Source organism: Salvelinus sp. IW2-2015, linkage group LG31, assembly GCF_002910315.2.
Source record: "Salvelinus sp. IW2-2015 linkage group LG31, ASM291031v2, whole genome shotgun sequence".
In the NCBI taxonomy this organism is placed as follows: Eukaryota; Metazoa; Chordata; class Actinopteri; order Salmoniformes; family Salmonidae; genus Salvelinus; species Salvelinus sp. IW2-2015.
This window is the reverse complement of record NC_036870.1, coordinates 28,203,387-28,228,137: the sequence shown is the minus strand read 5'-3', so window position 1 is coordinate 28,228,137 and position 24,751 is coordinate 28,203,387. Positions and strand designations below refer to the sequence as shown.

The following is a 24,751-nucleotide window of genomic DNA, read 5'->3' as shown; positions in this document are numbered from 1 at the left end:
CCCTGAAGCACATGCCGATTTGGAACCAGGCTAGGTCTGTGAGAAGTTTTGCTGAGATAGCGACTTCCCGCTATCCTGTGGTAACTCATGTTTAAGCCTCCTAACAGTAATAATAAAGTTGGGGAAAAAATGAATAAATGTGTCTATTTCATACTATTATCAATATCTATAACTATCTGGTGATACGATGTATTTGTAAAAGGCCAATATCGTCCAATAATATTGGTGACCCGATATATTGGTTGGAAACCCCTTACGGACAGTTTCCGGACACTGAAAAAAAATATTATATTTCAGTGGAGATTCTAAATTAGCATTATTCTATGTAGGTCGGGGCGTGTCGCCCCCCCCCCACAGAATCATGCTTAATCTAGCCTAATTCTAGAGTCTGGGAAACCAGCCATAAAATCCTGGATATTATTCGATTTTAGTTTACTTCCTTTTTGACCATGTGTTCTAACTCTCTGTTTCATACCAACATATTGATCTGATTCTGTTGGGTGAAAGGGTAACGACAGGGGCTTTGTTGGTGGACTGTTTTGACCATACTGAGTCATCAGTCCTACTTGCTGCAGAATGTCACCAGACTGGCATTTTTGATCTAGAAATGTGATAATGTGTCCCAAATAGCACTCTATTGCCTATTTAGTGCACTACTTTTGACAAGGGCCCATTTAGTGCACTATATAAGGAATAATAGGTTGCCCTTTGGGATGCTGACACACCAGTGCTTGGGCACAAAACCGGAATCTCACAATAGGTCTCATTGATAACTGAAAATCTCATCTCAAATGTAATTACTCAGACCTCTGCATGTTAACAAACTGTTAAAGAGGATACACAAGAGGTGACAATACTCAATACTTCTTCCAAGTGGGTATGACAACTACTCCTGTTGCCTGCTGCACTGCTGCTCAAATTCCACCTGGCGATCTGTTCACCATCTGCCCTGGTTGTCTCCCTGTCTGGTACAGCTACCCCCACCACACGCCCCCCTCTCTCCCGAGCTTTCGCTCGCCTCCGGCACACAGGCACTGTTGGGCCGAGTGACTCTGAACTTACAATGGCTAGCCCCAAGTTGTTATATATATTTGAAATATATATACTTTTTTTTTTTTTATTGTGCATTTTGCTATTTGCCTCATGCCTCCTGCATGTTTTGTTGACTATGAACTTTCTTGTTTACCCAACCGTGGGACAGACTATGTTTGTTCCCACACTCGGGACTCTGACTTTCTATTGGTTACACAGACTTTTGGCCTCCCATCCTATTCTAACCACCTCTTGCTGGCTTTTGTTACCTGATGAAATTGCTGTATAATATGATATTGTTGCCATCTAATGCACATTCAAATGTCATAAATCAGCACTGCAGACCTCTCCCTGTCCTCTGCCGTGCCTTGATTGTATTACTGTTGATAATATCTGGAAATGTGCATGTACACCCTGGCCCATCTACTCTTGGTTGCCCCAATTCTCACTTGTGCTCTGATATCTATTTCACTGATTTCTGCTCTAGTAAAAGCCTGGGTTTTCTGCACGTTAAAACTAGAAGCTTATTACCTAAAATGGATCAATTGAAAGTGTGGGTTCACAGCTGCAATCCAGATGTGTTGGTCATTACTGAGACGTGGTTAAGGAAGAGTGTTTTGAATACTGATGTTAACCTTTCTGGTTATAACCTTTTTCGGCAAGACAGATCTTCCAAAGGTGGGGGAGTACACTACTGGCACCCTATTCCCTACATAGTACACTACTGGCACCCTATTCCCTACATAGTGCACTACAGGCACCCTATTCCCTATGGACCCTGGTGAAGAGTAGTGCACTACATAGGGAATATGGTTCCATTTGGAATGCATACATACTCACATCACATTTTTAATCTCAACAACTGCTGATCCGTCTGTAGAGATTACAGTTGAACATCATACTGCACAGTGAACTGTCTATGAGGCACTATTCATCATTTATAAGGTCATAGGGTGAAGGGGAAATGTGTTTTCTATGGCACAATAATAGAGACTGCTGTGTCATCATCCCTAAAATCACTTTCTCTGGTTGTTTATGTTGGATGTCTCTGTGTTCTTGTGGAAATGCTAAGTACCATCAATGGAAAGAGTTTCACTAAATTAGTTATCTTATCACCATTGGCCTTGCCAGCTTTTACGATGCAATCTATTGTAACTGTCATGTCACAAGTGTCTGAGTCACAAGCCCTCATCCTTGTAACACCCCAGTTGCATCACTCTACCTCTTAATGCTGATGGCTGGTTTGATCCAGGCTAAACTGATATCCTGATGACATTGCGACAGGCTTATGCTTTAAGAATAAAAAACGTCTGCTAAAAGTCTATGAATTAATATCCTTCCTTCCTCGTAAGAGTACACTCTTAGAAAAACGGGTTCCAAAAGGGTTCCTCGACTGTCCCCATAGGAGAACTGTGTGGAAAGGGTTCTACATAGAATTCAACATGGTTCTACCTGGAACCAAAAGGGTTCTACCTGGAACAAAAAAGGGTTATTTAAAGGGTTCTCCTATGGGGACAGCGAATCAACGCTTTTAGGTTCTAGATAGCACCTTTTTTTCTAAGAGTGTACTACAGACTAAAGACCTACATGTTCTCTCTACTCAGACCTGTTTCCCTATCTCCCAGGAGCTTGAGGTGAGGGGAGAAAGGTTAACCTGTTTCCTTATCTCCCAGGAACCTGGGGTGAGGGGAGAAAGGTTAACCTGTTTCCTTATCTCCCAGGAGCCTGGGGTGAGGGGAGAAAGGTTAACCTGTTTCCTTATCTCCCAGGAACCCGGGGTGAGGGGAGAAAGTTTAACCTGTTTCCTTATCTCCCAGGAACCTGGGGTGAGGGGAGAAAGGTTCACTCTTACATATCCAATAGATATTTAATCTCATTACAGAGAGAGGTGAGGTGAGGTGGGACAAAGAGGACATGTAGGGCATTTGCAGTGAAGATCAAGGCAGTAGAGGAATAAATGAACCCAGTGTGTTCACAGTTCAAACAGACTGATACTCTATGAACCTAGGGTGTTTGCCTTTCACGCAGCGATCAGGTTTTCCCTTCCCGCCATACGCTACAATATGATGATGATGAATAAAATAATTAATAAATACATCAAATAAATGACCGTTCAGAAAGTTATATACACCACCCCACATCACCTAAGTCCTACTATCCCAGACTCTGGTTAACATATCACACTGACATGTAACTGTTGGTACATGTCACACACCAGATAGTGTATGTGGGTTTCGAGGGCATGTCCATGGCCCTCTTTCAGCTGCATATGCATACATGCAACACACACACACACACACACACACACACACACACACACACACACACACACACACACACACACACACACACACACACACACACACACACACACACAGGTCTTCTGAATGCTCTCACAAACACTGTAATCAGCCAGGTAAAGGTCCACCATTCTTATCAAGTGTTGAGACACTTTGACCCAAATACAGAGTCCTAAAACTTCTATTAGCTCAAAACTGAAATCTATTGAGAATCAGCATCATTCAACACTGAAGTTATATTTGTAGTACATCATTTATGCTGCAGACTTCTCTTTTCAATATGGCCCTGTCTCTTTGTAAGTATGTAAAACGCTGCTAATCATAACTTCATGCAGTGAAACTTGACTTGCTGAAGTGCAAGAATGTTTTCTGTGTAGTATGACTTGAATGTGGCCGAGGGAACTACAATGTTGTTAGGAATCTATCGTCATTGGCTCTTATTCAGTTTATTGGTCTAGTACTTCGTGACTTAGTGATTAGCATAATGGTTATATTTTCTATCCAACGCGTCCATTGTATTCCACGTGTTCCTATTGAGGGCCTCACATTTACAAAACCACAGTGAAGGCATTGTATTGCCCCAGAGACTTTACACACAGACACAGTCATTCCAATTCAACAGTTTATGGATGAAACCACATTTGTGTTATTTGTCAAATAAGTGTGGATGATCGTATACACAGGATCTATCAGGACAAAGAAGCTACAAATGTTATTGACCACATACAGTGTAAATCAGTCAAGTAGAGTACAAAAGTACAAGCGCACCTCTCCCTAGATCATGCTTGCGTCCCAATCAGCACCCTATTCCCTATGTAGTGGACTACTTTTGACCAGAGGTCAAACTGGAGTTAGTATTGGTTCTAGTATTGATTGAACAACACAGAGATAGAAAACACTATCTGCACAGGATCCCCAATATCCCATCCGGAAATGCTGAGGGAAGGGGTATGGCTTCCCTTCATACAGACTTATCTCTGGGTAGCTCTGGTCCAGGGCGTGAGTGTGTGATCCTTAGTGAAGGAACGTGCATCATTGACCTGGACCAGAGCTACTCTCTGGAGAATACAAACCCAAGGTTGCAGGCATTCTCCTGCTCCTCCTCCTCTTCCAAAGCTTAAAAGTTGCACTTTGCCGGTTGACAAAGTCATACCGAGGGAGTGAGAAATAAATCCCAGACTCCCTTTCCCCTTAAAACTCAAAGCAGATTAATTAGTTTGGCATGGTCTCATATAAATACGACAGGGTTGCCAAGATTCCAGTACACACCCAACCACTGTTTAGTGAAAGTGTACCCAAGTAATATCCCAGCAATTATCATCTAACCACAAAACATGGACTGTTGACAAATTAACAAACTTCCCCGAAAAAAAACTCACATCAAAGTGATCCCTCTCTGATTCTAAACGCGTTGCAAAATGAGTAAATGCAATAACTGCACTACATAAATGCACAAATGTCCGGAGATATACATGTAGTTAAGAGGTGAGAAGTGAATGTACTAATACTCCACTACAACTGTGCTATTGACACACTTTAATCAGCAGTCTCTGTGTCATCCCATTTTGTCGTGCAACCGCTGTAAACAGTGTAGCTGTTTTACCAAATGCAGTGATATTGCCCAATAGCAAGTGGAGAAGGGAAAAGAGGCTGGTCTGAGGTCTTTATAAACGTCCGATACATCCGCGCTTCAATTGCACGTAGTAAATAACCAAATCTTTGTTATAGTGAAGAAATAGTACTGAGGCGATTTGCAAAGCATTTAAAGAGTGTTTAAGGACTTGTTGTGGGTGATCACCAGTGGACAATCAAGCTTTACAGGTAAGTTATTTTGCATACAATAGAACGATGAGTATGGTTATCATAATTATTATGACGTTGTAATTTCTAGACATCTTTACACTTTGTAAGTCTGCATTTTATTTTGGTTTCTGGTTTGTATAAAATCGTACTTTCATTGACTACAGTGATATCGATATTTTTCACATTTTGTATTCCTTTTATAGTATTTATTTTGATGTTATAACTTCCACTCAGTCAGKTATTTGAAAGTCGAAATGTATTTTTTTTTTTAAATTGGTAGATCTCAGGATATTACAACGCATTCCACATTAAATGCAGGTCCTAAATATATAGGTCATTTTAAAACTGTCCAGATGCTCGTGCCAGTGTAGCTGCTATTGCGTCTAAACATATTACATGCTGCTGTGCACGTGCCACGAGCACCGCTAAGCCACACAGGAAGATTGTTTGTTTACATTTTCAACAATGGAGTGGCTGCGTGACCGGATTCTGTGGACGCCTCTACCTCATAACTAAACAACCGTATACCTTCTGCTTTTGTTTGTGTAATAGTGGATGCACAAGCTTGCGTTTGTGTTTTTATTAGAATGTGTAGTCAAAATACCCAGGGGTGGTTGCCTACAGTCAAGCAAGCAATTGTGGATGTGACAGCATGGGCAGAAGATGCAGAAGTGTGACATTAAGATGGCATGACAATGTGACAATATTTGTCTCTTTCATTAGGAAGTAATGTCAGTGTTCTGACTATTTCAAGATACATTTTCCAGTTTCTTATTCATGTGTTTTTTAAGAGATATAACAAGGACAGGGTCTTTCAGGATTGAGAGGATATTTTTTCAATTATGATACATGATTTTTGTTTTCACAAGTATGCTTGGCAGCTATCACTAATGAATGTAGCTAAGTCCAAAGTAAGATGGCCTATGCAGTGAACATCTAGTAGTGAAATACCCATCCTTCATTTTCTGTAGCATCGCAAGAGATCCCCTCTCATTTGAATTGGTTCAACCTTCTGCCTTATTAGTGTATGTTTTTGTGGTACCCACAGACCAACTATATCATGTTTTAATGTCACATGCTCAAGTACAGTGAAATGCCTTTGCAGTAATCAATAACAATATAATACTAAAAATAGAAACAAAACACAGAAGATATAAAAATAAGAAGAATATGATTAAGTAAGCAAGCATACTATATACAGGGTCAGTTACAACACCATATTTACATGTGCAGGGATACTGGATCGATAGAGGTAGATATGTATAGAGGTAAGATGACTAGGCAACAGGATATATGATTAACAAAGTAGCAGCAGCATATATGATGATTGTATGTGAGTGGGTGTAAATGTATGTGCATATTGTGTGTGTGAGTGTGAGTGTGAGTGAGTGTGTGTGTGTGTGTGTGAGAGCAAATGATGGAGTGAGTGTGTGTTGGAGTGTCAGTGTGGGTAAGTGTGTAGGGAGGGTCCTGTTAGTGTGCATAGAGACAAAAATAACTCGGATGTGTATCATCCCCCGAGTATGAGCCACGCACATACATTTTGATATCTTTTACCATTTCAAAATGTATGTCTGTAAGAGCTTAATTTAGCTAGCAGCAGCCTGCCCTGCTGCTAATATTTCAGAATGAGGGGATTTGACAGATTAAATGGGCGACGAAAGATTAGGGAAGTAATCATTGTTTGTGTAGATGTAGCTGGATTGGTTTCTGGATTTAACCCATATGAAGGGAAAGGCAGAGGCCTTAATTCTAGCTATCTAAAAGGGAGACTTTGCTTCCKAATTCCAATCAGTAAGCCACAAATGGGTTTTGTGAACAAAGTAGAGGAGATTTGGTGTTTTGTAACATATAACTTACATTATCTGGTTTTAAGCAGTCGATCTCAACATGTAAGGCCTTCTCAGTCAGAAAGTGTTGAATATTTGTAACGCAGACGCTTTATCCTTCCAATATTTCCTGTTTTGGATGATTGCATAAGGCAGTCTCATTTCTGCAGGCCAAGATTATTTTAGTGAATTGTCTGTTGTCCATGTCTACGCACAAATTGTAGAAGAGTGAAAGGAACTCAGGAAGCTTAGGATCTGATACGTAGCTGACCACCACACAGCTGTATCTGTGGCAATACTGTCATTGTCATATTCCCACACAGTTGGAGAGTAACTAACAAAACTATACATACCTCGGCCTAAACATCAGTGCAACAGGTAACTTCCTCAAAGCTGTAAACAATCTGAGGGCCTTCTACGCAATCAAAATTAACATGAAATTTGACATACCAATTAGGATCTGGCTAATTGCTTGAATCAGTTATAGAACCCATTGACCCTTATGGTTGTGAGGTCTGGGGTCTGCTCACCAACCAATAATTCACAAAATGGGACAAACAGCAAATTGAGACTCTGCATGCAGAATTCTGCAAAAATGTCCTCCTTGTACAACACAAAATAATGCATGCAGTGTCACGATCGTGTGGAGGATTGACGGACCAAAACGCAGCAGTAGGAAAATAAGCCATCTTCTTTATTAAGAAGAAGAGAAACCGAAAACAAAACGACTTCTTACAAAACTAACAAAACAAACAACAACGAACCGTGAAGCTAATAAAGTAGTGCACATAAGGCTACAAACGTTCAGGACCATAGACAGTACTAGACACATTACACTCAACAACAAACCCATTACACTACACCCAACACCCCCCTTTACCATATAACACCAAAACCGTAAAAACACAAACATTCCCCAAGTCACAACCCTGACCTAACTAAAATAATAAAGAAAACAAGAACTAAGGCCAGGGCGTGACATAACCCCCCCTTAAGGTGCGAACTCCGGGCGCACCAGCAACACAGTTCTAGGGAGGGTCTGGTGGGGCTTCCTTCCACGGTGCGGCTCCGGCACTGGGTCGTGTCCCCACCCCACCACAAGCACTAACCGCCTCCTTAGCTTCCTCCAAATGACCGCCCTCCCACATACCCCACTGAATTAAGGGGCAGCTCCGGACTAAGGGGCAGCTCCGGGACTAAGAGGCAGTACCAGGTAAGGGGCAGCACCAGGATAAGGAGACACCAGGATAAGGAGGCACCACGGATAAGGGAGAGCACCAGGATAAGGGGCAGCTCCGGACTGAGGGACGGACTCCGGGACTGAGGGACGGCAGCCTCCGGACTGAGGGACGGCAGCTCCAGGACTGAGGACGGCAGCTCCGGACTGAGGGACGGCAGCTCCGGACTGTGGACACGCATCTCAGGGTAGTGCGAGGAAAGCAGCAACAGGACTCACAGGACTCTGGATAACACAGGCAGCTTGTTTGCAGTGTTTAGGCACTGTGGGTAAAGGCTGAGCACGCACCATAGGGCTATGCGTGGAGGACGCATGTGTACTGGGTAGGGCGGGGAAGGCGCCGGAAATACCGGACCGTGCAGCGTACTGGCTCCCTTGAGCCCGAGCCTGCCCAACCTTACCTGTTGTATGCTCCCCGTCCGCCTGACCAGTGCGGGGAGGTGGAATAACCCCACCGGCCTATGTAGGCGAACCGGGAACACCACTGCGTCTAAGGCTGTTGTGCATGTACAGCCGCCGAGGAGACGCACTGGTGACCAGATGCGTTGGCCGGGCTTCATGACATAGCTCAACGCTCAGTCTAGCCCGGCCGATACGTGGAGCTGGAATGTTACCGAACCGAGCTATCGCACGCGTACAGGAGACACCGTGCGCTCTACTTGCGATAACACGGTGTCTGCCCGACTCTCGCTCTCCACGGTAAGTACAGGGAGTAGGCGCAGGTTTCCTACCTGACCTTCGCCAACTCCCTTAAGGCCGCCCCCAAGAAATTTTTGGTTACTCACGGCTTCCAGCCGTTGACCGTGCTGCCTCCTCATATCGCCTCCTTCGCTTGCTGCCTCCAGCTTCCGGGAAGGCGATATTCTCCCGGTGTGCAGCCCGGCTTCCTCCAGATCTCCTCCCATGTCCAATGATCCTGTGTGTGGGCTCTGTTCCGCTTACATGCCGCTTGGTCCTGTATTGGTGGTAGACGGATGGCTCAGATGGGCTTGGCAGACGGGCGGCTTTGCAGGCTCATGGCAGACGGGCGGCTTTGCAGGCTCATGACAGACGGGCGGGCTTTGCAGGCTCATGACAGACGGCAGTTCAGGCGCCGTTGGGGCAGACGGACAGTTCAGGCGCCGCTGCAGACGGCAGTTCAGGCGCCGCTGGCAGACGGCAGTTCAGGCGCCGCTGGCAGACGGCAGTTTCAGGCGCCGCTGGGCAGACGGGCAGTTCAGCGCCGCTGGGCAGGACGGCAGTTCAGGCGCCGCTGGGCAGACGGGCAGTTCAGGCGCCGCTTGGGCAGAGACGGGCAGTTCAGGCGCCGCTGGGGCAGACGGGCACACCTGTAGGGAGGAGACGGAGAGACAGCCTGGTGCGTGGTATAGGCACTGGCTAAGCTGGAGAGGAGGAAAGCTCTGACAGCGCTGGACAGGTGGAAGCAGCTGGAGAGAGAACCCGGAGAGACAGCCTGGGTGCGGGGGCTGCCACCGGGGACTGGTACTTGGAGGTGGCACCCGGGTATACCAATGGACCGTGAAGGAGTGACACGTGCTCTTGAGCACCAAGCCTCCCAACCTTACAGGTTGAATGGCCCCGTAGCCCTGCCAGTGCGGCGAGAGTGGAATAACCCGCACTGGGCTATGCAGGGAACCGGGACACCACCCTGTAAGGCTGGTGCCATGTACGCCGGCCCGAGGAGACGTACTGGAGGCCAGATACGTGGGCCGGCTTCATGACATCCGGCTCGATGCCCAACCTAGCCCTCCAGTGGCGGCAGGGTGGAATAGCCCGCACTGGGCTAAGCACGCGTACTGGGGACACCGTGCGCTTTTACAGCATAACACGGTGTCTGACCAGTACGACGCCCTCTCACTTCCACGGTAAGCACGGGGAGTTGGTCGATGATCTACCCGGCTTTGCCACACTCCTCGTGTTCCCCCCCCAAGAAATTTTTGGGTCTGACTCTCGGGCTCCCAACCGCGTCGCCGCGCTGCCTCCTCATACCAGCGCCTCTCTGCCTTCGCTTGCCTCCAGCTCCGCCTTGGGACGGCGATATTCCCCTGGCTGAGCCCAGGGTCCTTTGCCGTCCAGGATCTCCTCCCATGTCCATGAGTCCTGGTTGCTCTGTTGAGCTCTCCCCCGCCGCTTGGTCCTAGTTAGGTGGGTGATTCTGTTACGGCTGTCGTCTTCCTCCTCTTCCTCGGACGAGGAGAGGAGAGAAGGATCGGTGGACCAATACGCAGCGAGGTAATTAGACATAAATGATATTTATTGAAACACGAAGACGAAATACGAAAACACTTGGAAATTACAAAAATAACAAACACGACGTAGACAGACCTGAACATGGAACTTACATAACTACACGCAGAACGCACGAACAGGAACAGACTACATACAAACCGAAACAGTCCCGTGTGGTACGAAATAACATACAGACACGGAAGACACAGGAGACAATCACCCACAAACAAACATTGAGAACAACCTACCTTAATATGACTCTCAATCAGAGGAAATGCCAAACACCTGCCTCTAATTGAGAGCCATACCAGGCAACCCTTTAACCCAACATAGAAACACAACACATAGAAATGCCCACCCCGCTCACGCCCTGACCAATAAACACATACAAAACAAGAGAAAACAGGTCAGGAACGTGACATGCAGAGCAGAATTGGGCAGATGCCCGCTAATTATCAAAATCCAGAAAAGTGTGGTTCAATTCTCCAACCAGCTAAAAGGAAGTGATTCCCAAACCTTCCATAACAAAGCCATTACCTACAGAGAGATGGCCTGGATAAGAGTCCACTAAGCAAGCTGGTCCTGGAGCTCTGTTCACAAACAAACCACAGAGCCCCAAGACAGCAACACCATTAGACCCAACCAAATCACGAGAAAACAAAAAGATAATTACTTGACACATTGCTCAGTTTTTTTGTTAATTCTTTCCAAACTAGAATGCCATTTGGCCCTAAATGGAGAGAAGACAATGTGCACACTGCCCACACAATGAGGTAGAAATTGAGCTGCACTTCCTAACCTCCTGCCAAATGTATGACCATATTAGGGACACATATTTTCCTCAGATTACACAGATCCACAAAGAATTCGAAAACAAATCAACTGTTGATAAACTCTCATATCTACTGGGTGAAATACCACAGTGTGCCATCACAGCAGAAATATTTGTGACCTGTGTTGCCACAAGAAAAGGGCAACCAGTGAAGAACAAACAACATTGTAAATACAACCCATATTTATGTTTATTTATTTTCCGTTTTGTACTTTAACTATTTGCACATCGTTACAACACTGTATATAGCCATAATACGACATTTGAAATGTCTCTTATTTCTTTGGAACTTTTGTGAGTGTAATGTTTACTGTTAATTTTATATTGTTTATTTCACTTTTGTTTATTATCTGTTTCAATTACTTTGGCAATGTAAACGTGTTTCCCATGCCAATAAAGCCCTTTGAATTGAATTAAATTGAGAGAGAGAGAGAGGGGCAGAGAAAGACGGAGAGAGAGAGGGGCAGAGAAAGACGGAGAGAGAGGGGGGCAGTGAAAGACGGAGAGAGAGGGGGGGAGTGAAAGACGGAGAGAGAGAGGGGGGCAGTGAAAGACGGAGAGAGAGGGGGGCAGTGAAAGCGAGAGGGATTTTGGTTTCCCAAGCCAATAAAGCCATTTTAATTGAATTGGGAGAGAATTCTGTACTTGTGAGGTGCCCCATGTGGATCTCAATGAGACATTACTGATGTCCTGAGAGGTGTTTGATACTGCCAGGTAAAAGATTAGTTTAGGGGTGTCAGAAGGGAATCTTATCTTGTAAATATAGGTTTGCCTAGTGGCCTCAAACTACTTGCTCAGCACTTAGCCTATTTARAGGTCTGGAAACTGGTTTGGGTTTAATGTTACTTGCCTATGTTAAGTAGGATTAACCGTGTTGCTGTAAATACAAATGACTTTATTTTCTAATGGTTACGTAACTTCTCTCACATGCTTTCAGTTGAATTGAATGTTGGAATGTCAGTGGGAGCTGGCGGACAGTTTCTCCAACAAAGGATTTGCAGTAGAAGGCGTCCATGTTTTTCCTAAAAACCACAGAAGAAATATTTCCCAGTTTAAAAAAATATATATATATATTTTTTTATACTCCTTTTCCTCTCTGCACTATTGTGAGGCCTGGCTGAAGTGCATCCCAAATGACTACCTATGTAGTACACTACTTTTGACCAGKACTACATAGGGAATAGGGTGTTATTTAGGACAAAGCCCTAGAGTCAGGAAGCTGTTTTGTTGAAAAGCTGGCCAGATGCCCGAAAATGAATCACTTCCTGTAGCCCTTTCATGCAGTCAGTGACCAAAAGTGCCCCTTTTAGCCTCATGAGTGGAATGTTATTAATATTTTTCATAATTTCATAATTAATAAAGATTATTGCGTTTAAAAAAATGGACACACAGTATGTCACAGTTTTGTTATATTTCAGTCTCCTCTGATGTATATAAAGTGTAATATTGGGATGTATTACATTTTGAGTCTGCATTTCAACTTTATATCTGACATGGTACAGGTGTCTTCTTGTTTTGCCCATGACCATTTGTGTGAGGTGCATACTTTTGTTTCAAAGTAAATTTGTTTAAGACTACCAATAATGTTTAGCGCACTCTACAAGGTAAAGATTACCCTGTAGAGGCGCATCTGATTTGCAGTAGAAGGTTTTTCCTAAAAACCACAGAATAAATATTTCCCAGTTTAAAAAAAAATATATATTTTTTTATACTCCTCTTCCTCTCTGCACTATTGTGAGGCCTGGCTGAAGTGCATCCCAAATTACTACCTATGTACTACACTACTTTTGACCAGCAGTGCATAGGGAATAGGGTGTTATTTGGGACAAAGCCCTAGAGTCAGGAAGCTGTTTTGTTGAAAAGCTGGCCAGATGCCCGAAAATGAATCACTTCCTGTAGAGGCGCATCTGAAACCTGTAGAGGCGCATCTGAAACCTGTAGAGGCGCATCTGAAACCTGTAGAGGCTCATCTGAAACCTGTAGGTAGATCAGATGCAAAATATATTGTTATAGCTGAGAGCCGAAGAGACAGAGGGGGAGAGAGCGACAGCAAGAAAGAGTGAGGCAGGAAGAGGGAGAGATTTACTGAGAGGGTATGAGAGAGGATTAGTCACAGAGAATGTGTGTGAAGGGAGCTATGGAAGCTGTGACTTGTCAGTAGCTTCCTGTGAGCTGGCCAAGCCCAGTTAGCCCACCACACCACAGAGGAAGAGCCTGACTCCTGGCCTGTCCTGCCTCGGCCTGCCTGCCTGTCCTGCCTTGGCCTGCCGGACACAAAGCCCCCGTCTGTTTACCATCTGATTTGATTAGCATGCACAGCAGAGCTCCCACTCCTACCAAAATGGCATCACGATCCACAACAGCATGAACTGCAGACAGCAGCTTGATTTCGTTTCTCCCTCGCCTCTGTCGAAATAGCAAGCAGCCGGAGCGACTCTCACAAGAGTTCATTTGAGTTCATTTTGGTTTAGAATGCATTGGAAACTGTAGTTGTAGCTATAGGGCCTGGTGTACTGCTATACAGTTAYATGTAAGTATAGGAAATGTAGCGCGGTGAAAGGCGACTTTGGCTTTGTAACGCCTTTTTTAGTAATAACGTGTAATAAACTTGTAAAAAAAAACGGTAATAAACTTGTTATTAACTTGTATTGGTTGCTACAGGCTGTATCACAACCGGCTGTGATTGGGTGTCCCAGAATCGTCCAAATTTGGACGGTGTAGGCCGTCCTTTTAAATAAGAATTTATTCTAATTGTACAGTCTGTTGTCATGGAAATGAWAAGGCCTTTTCTCCCTTTTGGTTGGTTGGGGTGTGTACAGATGTAGGATCTTAATTTTATCACACTTTTTAGCTGAGAATTTTCTCAGCAAACATGTTGTGTATTCAAGGTTTAAAAGCGCTTCTAAAGTTTGTAGGTTCCACTTAAAAATGTCAGACTTGATTTGCCGTAACAAAAAATTGTATCAACCCCTACAAAAAAATGTCTCTTCATTATAATCCACATAATAATTCACATTTCCTGTTGCTGCATGACTATTTTCCTGCTGTATCAAACTGGCTCAAATTAAGATCCTACATCTGTACATATAAAATCCACATTGGAACCTGTTTAACGAGATTGTATCAGTGTTTTTCCCAGTGGTAAGTTATTATCCTAATAACATGATCTCAAAAAACYTCTCAGGATCAGAAAGGCATGTGTGTAATATGAAAATTCCTTTCATTGAAAGGTTCCAAACATGAAGGAACGCTCCACCACTGGCTGAACCAGTCCGCATGGGTCTAAATAAGTCTCTCTTTCTCCCTCTCCTCTTTCTCTCTTTCTCTTTCTCTCTCCCCCCATCCCTCTCTCCCTCCAGGTTTCCTCAATTGAAAGACATGGATGATATCCAGGTTGCGTCAAAAGCTCCCCTGCTCGTTGACAGGGAATTGCCAGTAAGTAGACACATGATTTGCTTTGAATGTATAGCCTGCGGTTTACTTGTCTGTGAAAAATGTACATTTTAGTCATTAGCAGATGCTGTTATCCAGAGCGACTTACAGRTCGTGCATTCATCTTAAGATAGCTATGTGAGACAAGAACGCATCATATCAAGTATACATTTCCTCAACAAAGTATTTATCAGCAAAGTCAGTGCTAGTAGGAAAAGACAAGTGCAAATATTWGATTTTTTATAACATGTCAACAACAACCCACTGCCCCCTGGCCTTTTCCCCCACTGAACTGGCATCCCAAAGCCCCTCCCTACCTGACACGGGCTGTGGTTGGCGCTAACACCACAGCACTTTACACTGTACAGTACACTACAGTCCAGGATACTACATACAGGATGCAGCCACAGAGCAGCTGCAGAAGGGGACATCTGCACTAATCCTAGAGGCTCTACCTGTCACTCTTTCTATACCTTGCCCAGTAGTACCATGTAGCTCACACTTTGTTGTTATATGACAGCTGAACTCCATAGATGAATTATGTCTGTTTAGCATGTCAGGAATTGTCTYAAATATGTACACAGTACAATGAAACTGGTCCTTATGGATACATAAATTAATTTMTCACTTTCTTTATATTTAAAACATAATTCAGCCCAAAGGACAATTATTGGCTTTGTTATCATATCTTAATTGCTTYATTTAAAGGGATACTTTGGGATTTTTGCAGTATGAAGGAAGTTAGAGGTAGTTTTGCAAGGCAATGCTAACTAGCACAATGACTGGTAGTCTATGGTATCTACTCGCATGCTAGCAGTTACCATAGACTTCCAGTCATTGTGCTAACCCTAGTTAGCAATTGTGCTAACGCTAGTTAGGAACTTCCTTCAAACTGCACACAGAGACATAAAAATGMTATTCACAAGTTGATCTGACTTGGGAAGTAGATAAAGATTCACCAAATCCTGAAGTATCCCTTCAACCTTATATAACCGTTCTGTTTCTGTCATTTCTAGGGGTTGAGAGAGGCTGTAGCACAACTTGTGATAAAGGTATGTCCCTATGGTCCACACTTAGATATCCATAAAAATTCACACATGATCCACTTGTTTCAGTGTAGCGCCTACTCTCAGATGAGTTTCCACGTGGATTAGGTTATGATATTTCAGTATTATTTAGCCCCATCTGGTGGGCAATGATTTATATATCATCTTTCAGCCCTTGGTGCCCCTTAGCCTTTTGTGGTGGAAGATTTMCCCACATTTGGGGCTCTTTGATACTAAGAGATGACCACACCCTTTGTGTAATCTGAAGTGGAAAAAGTATGGCCTGCTGTAATATTAGTTTGTGTGACTATCTGTTGACTTGACATACAGTTGAAGTCGGAAGTTTACATACACTTAAGTTGGTGTCATTAAAACTAATTTTTCAACCACTCCACAAATGTCTTGTTAACAAACTATAGTTTTGGCAAGTCGGTTAGGACATCTACTTTGTGCATGATACAAGTAATTTTTCCAACAATTGTTTACAGACAGATTATTTAACTTTTTTGATTTCCCATGATGTCAAGCAATGTATCGCAAGTCCAGTGGGTCAGAAGTTTACATACACTAAGTTGACTGTGCCTTTAAACAGCTTGGAAATTCCAGAAAATTGTGGCTTTAGAAGCTTCTGATAGGCTAATTGACATCATTTGAGTCAATTGGAGGTGTACCTGTGGATGTATTTCAAGGCCTACCTTCAAACTCAGTGCCTCTTTGCTTGACATCATGGGAAATCAAAAAAAATCAGCCAAGACCTCAGAAAAAAAAGTGTAGACCTCCAAGTCTGGTTCATATTTGGGAGTAATTTCCAAACGCCTGAAGGTACCACGTTCCTCTGTACAAACAATAGTACGCAAGTATAAACACCATGGGACCACGCAGCCGTCATACCGCTCAGGAAGGAGACGAGTTCGGTCTCCTAGAGATGAATGTACTTTGGTGCAAAAAGTGCAAATCAATCCCAGAACAACAGCAAAGGACCTTGTGAAGATGCTGGAGGAAACAGGTACAAAAGTATCTATATCCACAGTAAAACGAGTCCTATATCGACATTACCTGAAAGGCCGCTCATCAAGGAAGAAGCCACTGCTCCAAAACCGCCATAAAATGCCAGACTATGGTTTGCAACTGCACATGGGGACCAAGATCGTACTTTTTGGAGAAATGTCCTCTGGTCTGATGAAACAAAAATATAATTGTTTGGCCATAATGACCATCGTTACGTTTGGAGGAAAAAGGGGGAGGCTTGCAAGCCCGAAYAACACCATCCCAACCGTGAAGCACGGGGGTGGCAGCATCAGGTTGTGGGGGTGCTTTGCTGCAGGAGGGATTGGTGCACTTCACAAAATAGATGGCATCATGAGGAAAGAAAATGATGTGGATATATTGAAGCAACATCTCAAGACATCAGTCAGGATGTTAAAGCTTGGTCGCAAATGGGTCTTCCAAATGGACAATGACCCCAAGCATACTTCCAAAGTTGTGGCAAAATGGCTTAAGGACAACAAAGTCAAGGTATTGGAGTGGCCATCACAAAGCCCTGACCTCAATCCTATAGAAAATATATGGGCAGAACTGAAAAAGCGTGTGAGAGCAAGGAGGCCTACAAACCTGACTCAGTTACACCAGCTCTGTCAGGAGGAATGGGCCAATATTCCCACAACATATTGTAGGAAGCTTGTGGAAGGCTACCTGAAATGTTTGACCCAAGTTAAACAATTTAAAGGCAATGCTACCAAATACTAATTGAGTGTATGTAAACTTCTGACCCACTGGGAATGTGATGAAAGAAATAAAAGCTGAAATAYAWRYWTRTATRTACTATTATTCTGACATTTCACATTCTTAAAATAAAGTGGTGATCCTAACTTACCTAAGACAGGGAATTGTTGCTAGGATTAAATGTTAGGAATTGTGAAAAACTGAGTTTTAATGTATTTGGCTAAGGTGTATGTGAACTTCCAACTTCAACTGTACAGGATACTGTACCAACTACGTACATCCAGGACCTTGGATAGCACCACATGGAAACCACTACSTAACAATCATGCTTAACTTGTTGAAGTGCCTTTACAAAAAGCCTATCCACYTCCCAATATATCTGATTTATACCTCTCAACCTGAGAGTCAAACAGCTTTTCCTTCTAGAGTGTTATCAACGAGGCCAGTAGAGGTATGATCCCTGCAGCTAACCATCTCGTGCTAACCGACCCTCACYACGGCTAGGATTAGTCAACTCAGGTTTCCAGGGCAACGTTCAAAATCGCTTTGTGTCTTGGAGCCCTAGTGACGTAGGTAGAGGGACACTTCATCCATCTGTCCCGTTCCGAGGCTGTCTTCAGACAAACTAGGTCCACACYTATCCCTCCTCCTCCTTCCTCCTCTCCCCCGGCCTCGTCTGGGATTAGCCCAGCATGTGTCTGCATTCAAACGGCCGCTAATTTAGCCCTGGCTACCTAGGTGGRACTGCCGTCAGTTGTTTACCTCTAGTCATGTAAACAGGTTATGTGAATGTTCTTACTGGAGGGAAGCCTTGGTTGAACTGGATTCAGTTATGTAATTGACTCTTATTACATTCCAAATGACACCCTATTCCTGATGTGGTGTATTACTTTGGACCAGGGCCCTAGAAATCTTGTCAAACGCTGTGCAATAGGGGTGCCATTAGGGTTTTGACTTTTCCCCTGACCTTCTATACTACACCTAACCTCCCTCCTAAGGGTCTCAAACTGGATCTAACTACCTTTCTTGTAAGAGTTTTGGTCAGTGTATGGGGTTTATGACATAAAGTAATTTATCCAGAGTGACTTTCAGGAGCAATTAGGGTTAAGTGCCTTGCTTGATGGCACAGATCTTTCACCTAGTTGGCTCAGGGATTCAAACCAGAGACCTTTCGGTCACTGGCCCCACCATTCTTAACCACTAGGCTACCGGCCACCTATGAAGTTGAACCTTTACACAATGCCTCAAACAAAATTCCCCCTAGGGGCCAATRGTCTCTGATCTTCTGGAGTAGTAGTATAAAAATGGTTCTCCCTCGTTGATAATGGTGGATTGCTATCCCAGATTATTGTGAAATAGACCAWTAAGACAAGATATGTATCTCATAACGATCCTGAGTTAGTCATTTTCAATCTATTGAAACATTACCACATAGACAGACTTAACATACTATGACTTTATACACTATAAAGGCTTCAGACATGCTTATGAAAAGTAATAATTGATTATATTGCTAGTGTTGCCAGTGCTATTTTGTCACTTTCTTGACCGCCTGATGTGTTAGGATTAGGATATTTTGACAAACGGGGTTAAAGGTTAATCATTGCTCTTGTATATTCCCATTGATCTGATMGCTTGCTTYCTCTTCACTTTGCACTACTCTTCACTAAATATCCCATGCTGCCCCACTGTCTGACATTGTGCTGATCCAATTTAAGGATCTCTTCAGCTAGAATTAGCTTGTTTTGACCACCGTGCAAAGCACCATGGGAGGCCAGGTCTTATGCAGAGTAGTAAGTACCAGGGGTATAAAACACAACCCACAGGCAAGTCCCCTCATAAGCACCTTTACAGAAGCTTACCACCAATTCGATCTATAGCTCAGAACACTACATCCGTTCACAGTTCACTACTCCCTACGAGTGACCAAAAAAGGCACTAGGAAACATGGTTCTTGAGGGGGATTCGGACATGGAGTGTGTTATGGCTGAGATTGAAACCTCTGTGAGTACTATTGGGTCTCTCTGTCTATAGTTGATAGTGTGCTTTGATGGATAGTCTTGGGCTTGTTTACCTTCTGTAGCTTTTTGTCTGTTTATACCTTTGTGGGATTGAAATGAAGAGAAAATTTCAGACTGTGATAAATATTGTGGATTAATGGTCCCTTTGAAGTAATATGCATCACAGTCAGAAATCATGATGTTGGATTAAATATAGTTGATTATTTGAAGCATTATAGCCAGACGCTCTGGCTGARGACTCCTCGAGAAACGGAACATACTGAAAGAACTAGATGCAGAAAGGCTAACTTCTTTTGCATGAGCCAATGGTCTGATTCACAGAAGGTTGGATACATGTGTTTTGTTTTGAATGGCTCTTACTGATGAAGCATTTACATTTTGGTCATTTAGCATTTGCTCTTATTCAGAAGGACTTAAAGTCAGTGGATGTATTCTGATTACAATGTTTTGAGTATTGGAGAAAAAACACATACAGATCAAAGTAAAAAAATTAAATAAAGTTTTCTCTACACTGCCATCTTCAGGGCTCACCACATGAGCTATAGGCTGTATTGGTGCGTTTGAACAGTGTTCTGGAAAACCATTCTCTGCTAAGCATGGATACCTTGGTGCAGTTCAACTCAGTTTCGCTTAGGGTTTACCTTGTCCAGGTCGGGTAGAGTTCTTCAATAATGTTTATTTTTGCTATGGATAATATTTTCTTAGAAAGTTGACTGAGTTCTGTGGTACCWCTATTTGCTAARCGTGGTTTATTCCATCTTTAGGAGCACGATGTAGAGACTCCCCATGGAAGGATCCACTGCACCATGAAGGGGGTGCCCAAAGGAGACCGCCCRGTCATCCTCACCTTCCATGACATTGGACTGAACCGTAAGCCTCAAACGCTTAATTCATCTCATAATATTTAATGGATTTAATGTCACCCCCAATGTGAGTCTAAAGCTCCCATGCACTTTGGTTTTACTGCCTTCATTGTGAATGAGAACGTCTGTTTGTTGATTGTAACGGCTGGTCAACGACAGTTAATTTACTTAGCTTGAGTCAATTGTTGTAAAAGAGAATTGGTTCTCTTTATTGGCTAAATAATGGTAAATGGAATAGATGTATCTATTCCTTAGCATTATCTAACGTTGAGAAGAAACACTCAATGGTCACCGTGTCACCGTGTTCGAAATCTGACATCTACAAATCATGTGAGACCTCATCACTAACATCTTGTACCTGCCCTCCATGTTGTTTCAGACAAGACGTGCTTTGACTCCATGTTCCAACATGAGGACATGCAGGAGATCATGCAGCACTTTGCTGTGTGCCARGTCGATGCCCCTGGACAGCACGAGGGGGCCAACACCTTCTCTACCGGGTGAGTCCAGTCGCCTAGRATCATCTCACAGTACTATCCAATCAACAAAAAAATCTGAGGGGAAATATAGAGGAGAGAATGGACCGGAATCGAACCCACCGTTAAACCACCCTAGGCCACGCCACACCTCGCCTTAGCACCAAATGTAGGTCAGCCTGCCTGTCTGTTTGCCAGCTTGTCCGTCTGTTTGCCAGAGAATCTAGATCAGGGAAGGGCAACTGGTGGCTCCATGCTTCCTTTTGAAGATCCCCAGATCAATTATTACTATATTTATTTTTTTACTCAGTCGGGGTCTTACTGTTGTGAGTTAGAATAGTAGAGTACACAAGGTGCAATTTCGAAATTTGGTTGTACGTTTTTAGATTGCTAAGTTAGTTTTGCGTCCAGCTATCGAAACTTGTTATTATGGTCGAATTTCCGTCCGTGGGACCCCATTTGATTTTCTTATACAGTCTCAGTCAGATATATCAACAACTGCAAACATTTCTCTCATTTTTAGAATTGCATGAAATTAGTTATAAAATTGCAAAATCTTCTCTCCGCCCCATGCTAAAATGTGTAGAATTGCAGCAAACTTGCTTTAAAACAGCAACATTTTCTCTACACACCATGGAAAAATGTGAATTGCACAACATTAACTCTAAAATGTAAAAAAATGACACAGACCTGCGAACAACTGCATCCCCGTATGATGAGTTCAGATTATTTGTGGCCCCCATCAAAGTTCTTTATTGTTGATCTAGATTCTTTTTGTGACACATTTACACTCTCTTGATAAATCATTAGCTTGGTTTACACTGCTTGTTTTTACCTGAATGCTTTGATACTTCACTTGAATAGGAGAGATATTCAAAGTGAAAAACAGATATCAGAATCCAGTATAAGGCCATTGATGGAATAGAGAGATGGAAGGCTGTGATAAGATACATTGTAAAGTGTTGATAATTGAAGTACTTTACCCCTGACGGTTGTTTTCTCTCCAGGTACGAGTACCCCTCCATGGATCTGCTGTCTGAGTCTCTCCCCCTGGTCCTCAAGCATTTTGGGTAAGTCCAAAGAAGGACTTTATACGATTTTGAAATTGATCAGATCATTTCATTATGCAATGTATTTCTCCTCATACATTTGAACCCAGTCCATAGGGTTTACACTGCTGACCGTTCAGGATTCATATTCYTAAAGCGTCTCAGATTAGAGCTGCTGTTTTGCCCTGTAGATCATGATGACTAAGACTGATCCTAGATCTGCACTCCTACTCTGAGATGCTTTATGAATACAGACCATGGTGTATTAGACCTGCATCCATTTTGGATCAAAAAAGAGATTCTGATGATATTCTCTTTGTTTGTTTGTTAACCACAGTCTGAAGAGCGTCATTGGAATGGCCGTCGGAGCTGGAGCCTACATCCTTGCAAGATTCGCTGTGAGTTTGATGTCCTTCTCCCTCCTTCCTTATTTCCCCTCTCAATCATGCTTAAGTTTGCTTCATTATGAAGAGTTTTAATCAAACCGGGATTAGAACCGAGATCAATGTTTCCAGTGATGCTGTGCTGGTTTTGGCAGTTCACTCCTGCTTATTGCTTTAGCCTGCTGCTGAGAGTCTGTGGAATGTTCTAGACTGGCTCTGCACCAAAACACCCGGCTCTGTGGGGTCTCACTGTGCTGATACCCAGCAATGGAGGAACACAAAGGACGTTTTAACTCCTAACTGACCCACATCTGACCTCTCTCTGTAATGAAACGTTGAGGTTTCAATGAGTATAGTGAATAAAATCGACCCCTTTGAAGTTTCAACGAGTACTTTTAACAATATTTTCACCATTAAGAAGTCAGTGACCGAATGTTTGTTTCTGTTTTTAGCTGGACTACCCCACGTTGGTGGAAGGCCTGGTTCTGATTAATATCAACCCCTGTGCTGAGGGGTGGATGGACTGGGCTGCAAACAAGGTATTATACATCTCCTAAAGTCCACAGATCCACAACAATCAATCAACTTTGATTTTATAAAGCCGTTTTTACATTGTCAACAGTTTTCACAAAATCACAAAAGTCCCACCCGCCCAATCAGCTTGGGGCATTCTCTACCCATTTCAACAAAGCATCACATAACTATGTATGTGTATACAGCATATGATTGATCATTGCTGTGATATAAATCTGCTTTTGAATCTCTTTTCAGGTCACTCCTTTGCCTGACATGCTCATCGGCCATCTCTTTGGAAAGGTAAGCAGTGAGCCCCCAGATAGAGACAGTGATTGAAACTGCAAATCACGTCAACATAATCCCACTGAATCTATTCTAATTGTCGGCTACATAGATATAAGACAGTTCACAGCTGGCTTAGAATGTTCAGTACTGTGTCACTAGATCACAGAGTCTGAGGAGGTGTTTATTCTTGTCTCTGTAGGAGGAAATCTCCAACAACCATGACCTTATCGCCACCTACCGCCATCACATCATGAATGACATGAACCAGTACAACCTTCAACACTTTGTTAAAGCTTACAACAGGTAAATAAATTACAAAACATTTATTTTTACTGCTCTAATTATTTTGTAAACCAGTTTATAATAACAATAATGCACCTCTGGGGTTTGTGGTATATTGCCAATATACCACGGCTAAGGGCTGTGTCCAGGCACTCAGCGTTGCGTCGTGCTATGAACAGGCCTTAGCCGTGGTATATTGGCCATATACCACACCTCCTCAAGCCTTATTGCTTAGGAATACCATGGGCATACGTTGACTACTCATCAACATAATAGAAAAGCAAAAGGCACCAATTACAAAGATTTTACTGAGTTACAGTTCATATAAGGAAGTCAGTCAATTGAAATAAATGTTTTAGGCCTAATCAATTGATTTCACATGACTGGGAATACAGATATGTTGGTCACAGATAACTTAAAGAAAAAGTAGGGGTGTGGATCAGAAAACCAGTCAGTATCTGGTGTGACCACCATTTGCCTCATGCAGTGTGACACATCTCCTTCACATAGAGTTAGTTGATTGGGCTGTTGATTGTGGAATGATGTCCCACTTCTCTTAAATGGCTGTGGGATGTTGCTGGATGTTGACGGGAAGTGGAACACAGTGTCGTACACTTCGAACCAGAGCATCCCAAACATGCTCAATGGGTGACATGTCTGGTGAGTATGCAGGCCATGGAAGAACTGGGACATTTTCAGCTCCAAGAATTATGTACAAATTCTTGCGACATGGGGCCGTGCATTATCATGCTGAAACATGAGGATATGGCGGCCAATGAATGGCATGACAATGGGCCTCAGGATCTCGTCACGGTGACTATGTCCATTCAAATGGCCATCAATAAAATGCAATTGTGTTTGTTGTTCGTAGCTTATGCCTGCCCATACCATAACCCCACCACCACCATGGGGCACTCTGTTCACAACGTTGACATCATCAAACCACTCACCCACATGCCGCCATACACCATGTCTGCCATCTGCCCAGTATAGTTGAAACTGGGATTTATCCGTGAAGAGTGCACTTCTCCAGTGTACCAGTGGCCATCAAAGGTGAGCATTTGCCCTCTGAAGTCGGTTATGACGCCGAACTGCATTCAGGTCAAGACCCTGGTGAGGACAACAAGCAAGCAGATGCGCTTCCTTGAAGGTTTCTGACAGGTTGTGCAACGTTTGATCAGCTGTATGGGTGGCTGGTTTCAGACTATCCTGCAGGTGAAGAAGCTGGATGTGGAGGTCCTGGGCTAGTGTGGTTACACGTGGTCTGCGTTTGTGAGGAAGATTGGACGTACTGCCAAATTCTCTAAAACAATGTTTTATGTTAGAGAAATTAACATAAAAATTCTCTGGCAACAGCTCTGGTGGACATTCCTGCAGTCAGCATGCCAATTGCACACTCTCTCAACTTGAGACA

At 43.3% G+C, this 24,751-nt stretch overlaps 1 protein-coding gene across 2 annotated transcripts in view; it reads left to right on the top strand.

Moving 5' to 3' along the window:
* The first annotated feature begins 4,972 nt into the window (after positions 1-4,972).
* LOC111956098 (protein NDRG1) overlaps positions 4,973-24,751 on the top strand; it is a 26,002-nt gene continuing 6,223 nt past the window's right edge. The window contains exons 1-10 of one of the 2 annotated variants that reach the window (XM_023976531.3): positions 4,973-5,153; positions 14,622-14,697; positions 15,711-15,746; positions 20,248-20,353; positions 20,726-20,846; positions 21,830-21,892; positions 22,209-22,269; positions 22,707-22,793; positions 23,026-23,070; positions 23,255-23,358. In XM_023976531.3, coding sequence (XP_023832299.1) covers positions 14,641-14,697; positions 15,711-15,746; positions 20,248-20,353; positions 20,726-20,846; positions 21,830-21,892; positions 22,209-22,269; positions 22,707-22,793; positions 23,026-23,070; positions 23,255-23,358 — 680 coding nt within the window. In that variant the 5' untranslated portion in view covers positions 4,973-5,153; positions 14,622-14,640. Of the gene's footprint in view, positions 5,154-14,621; positions 14,698-15,710; positions 15,747-19,297; positions 19,467-20,247; positions 20,354-20,725; positions 20,847-21,829; positions 21,893-22,208; positions 22,270-22,706; positions 22,794-23,025; positions 23,071-23,254; positions 23,359-24,751 lie in introns of those variants that run through there. The other variant, XM_023976532.3, reaches the window with a different exon arrangement.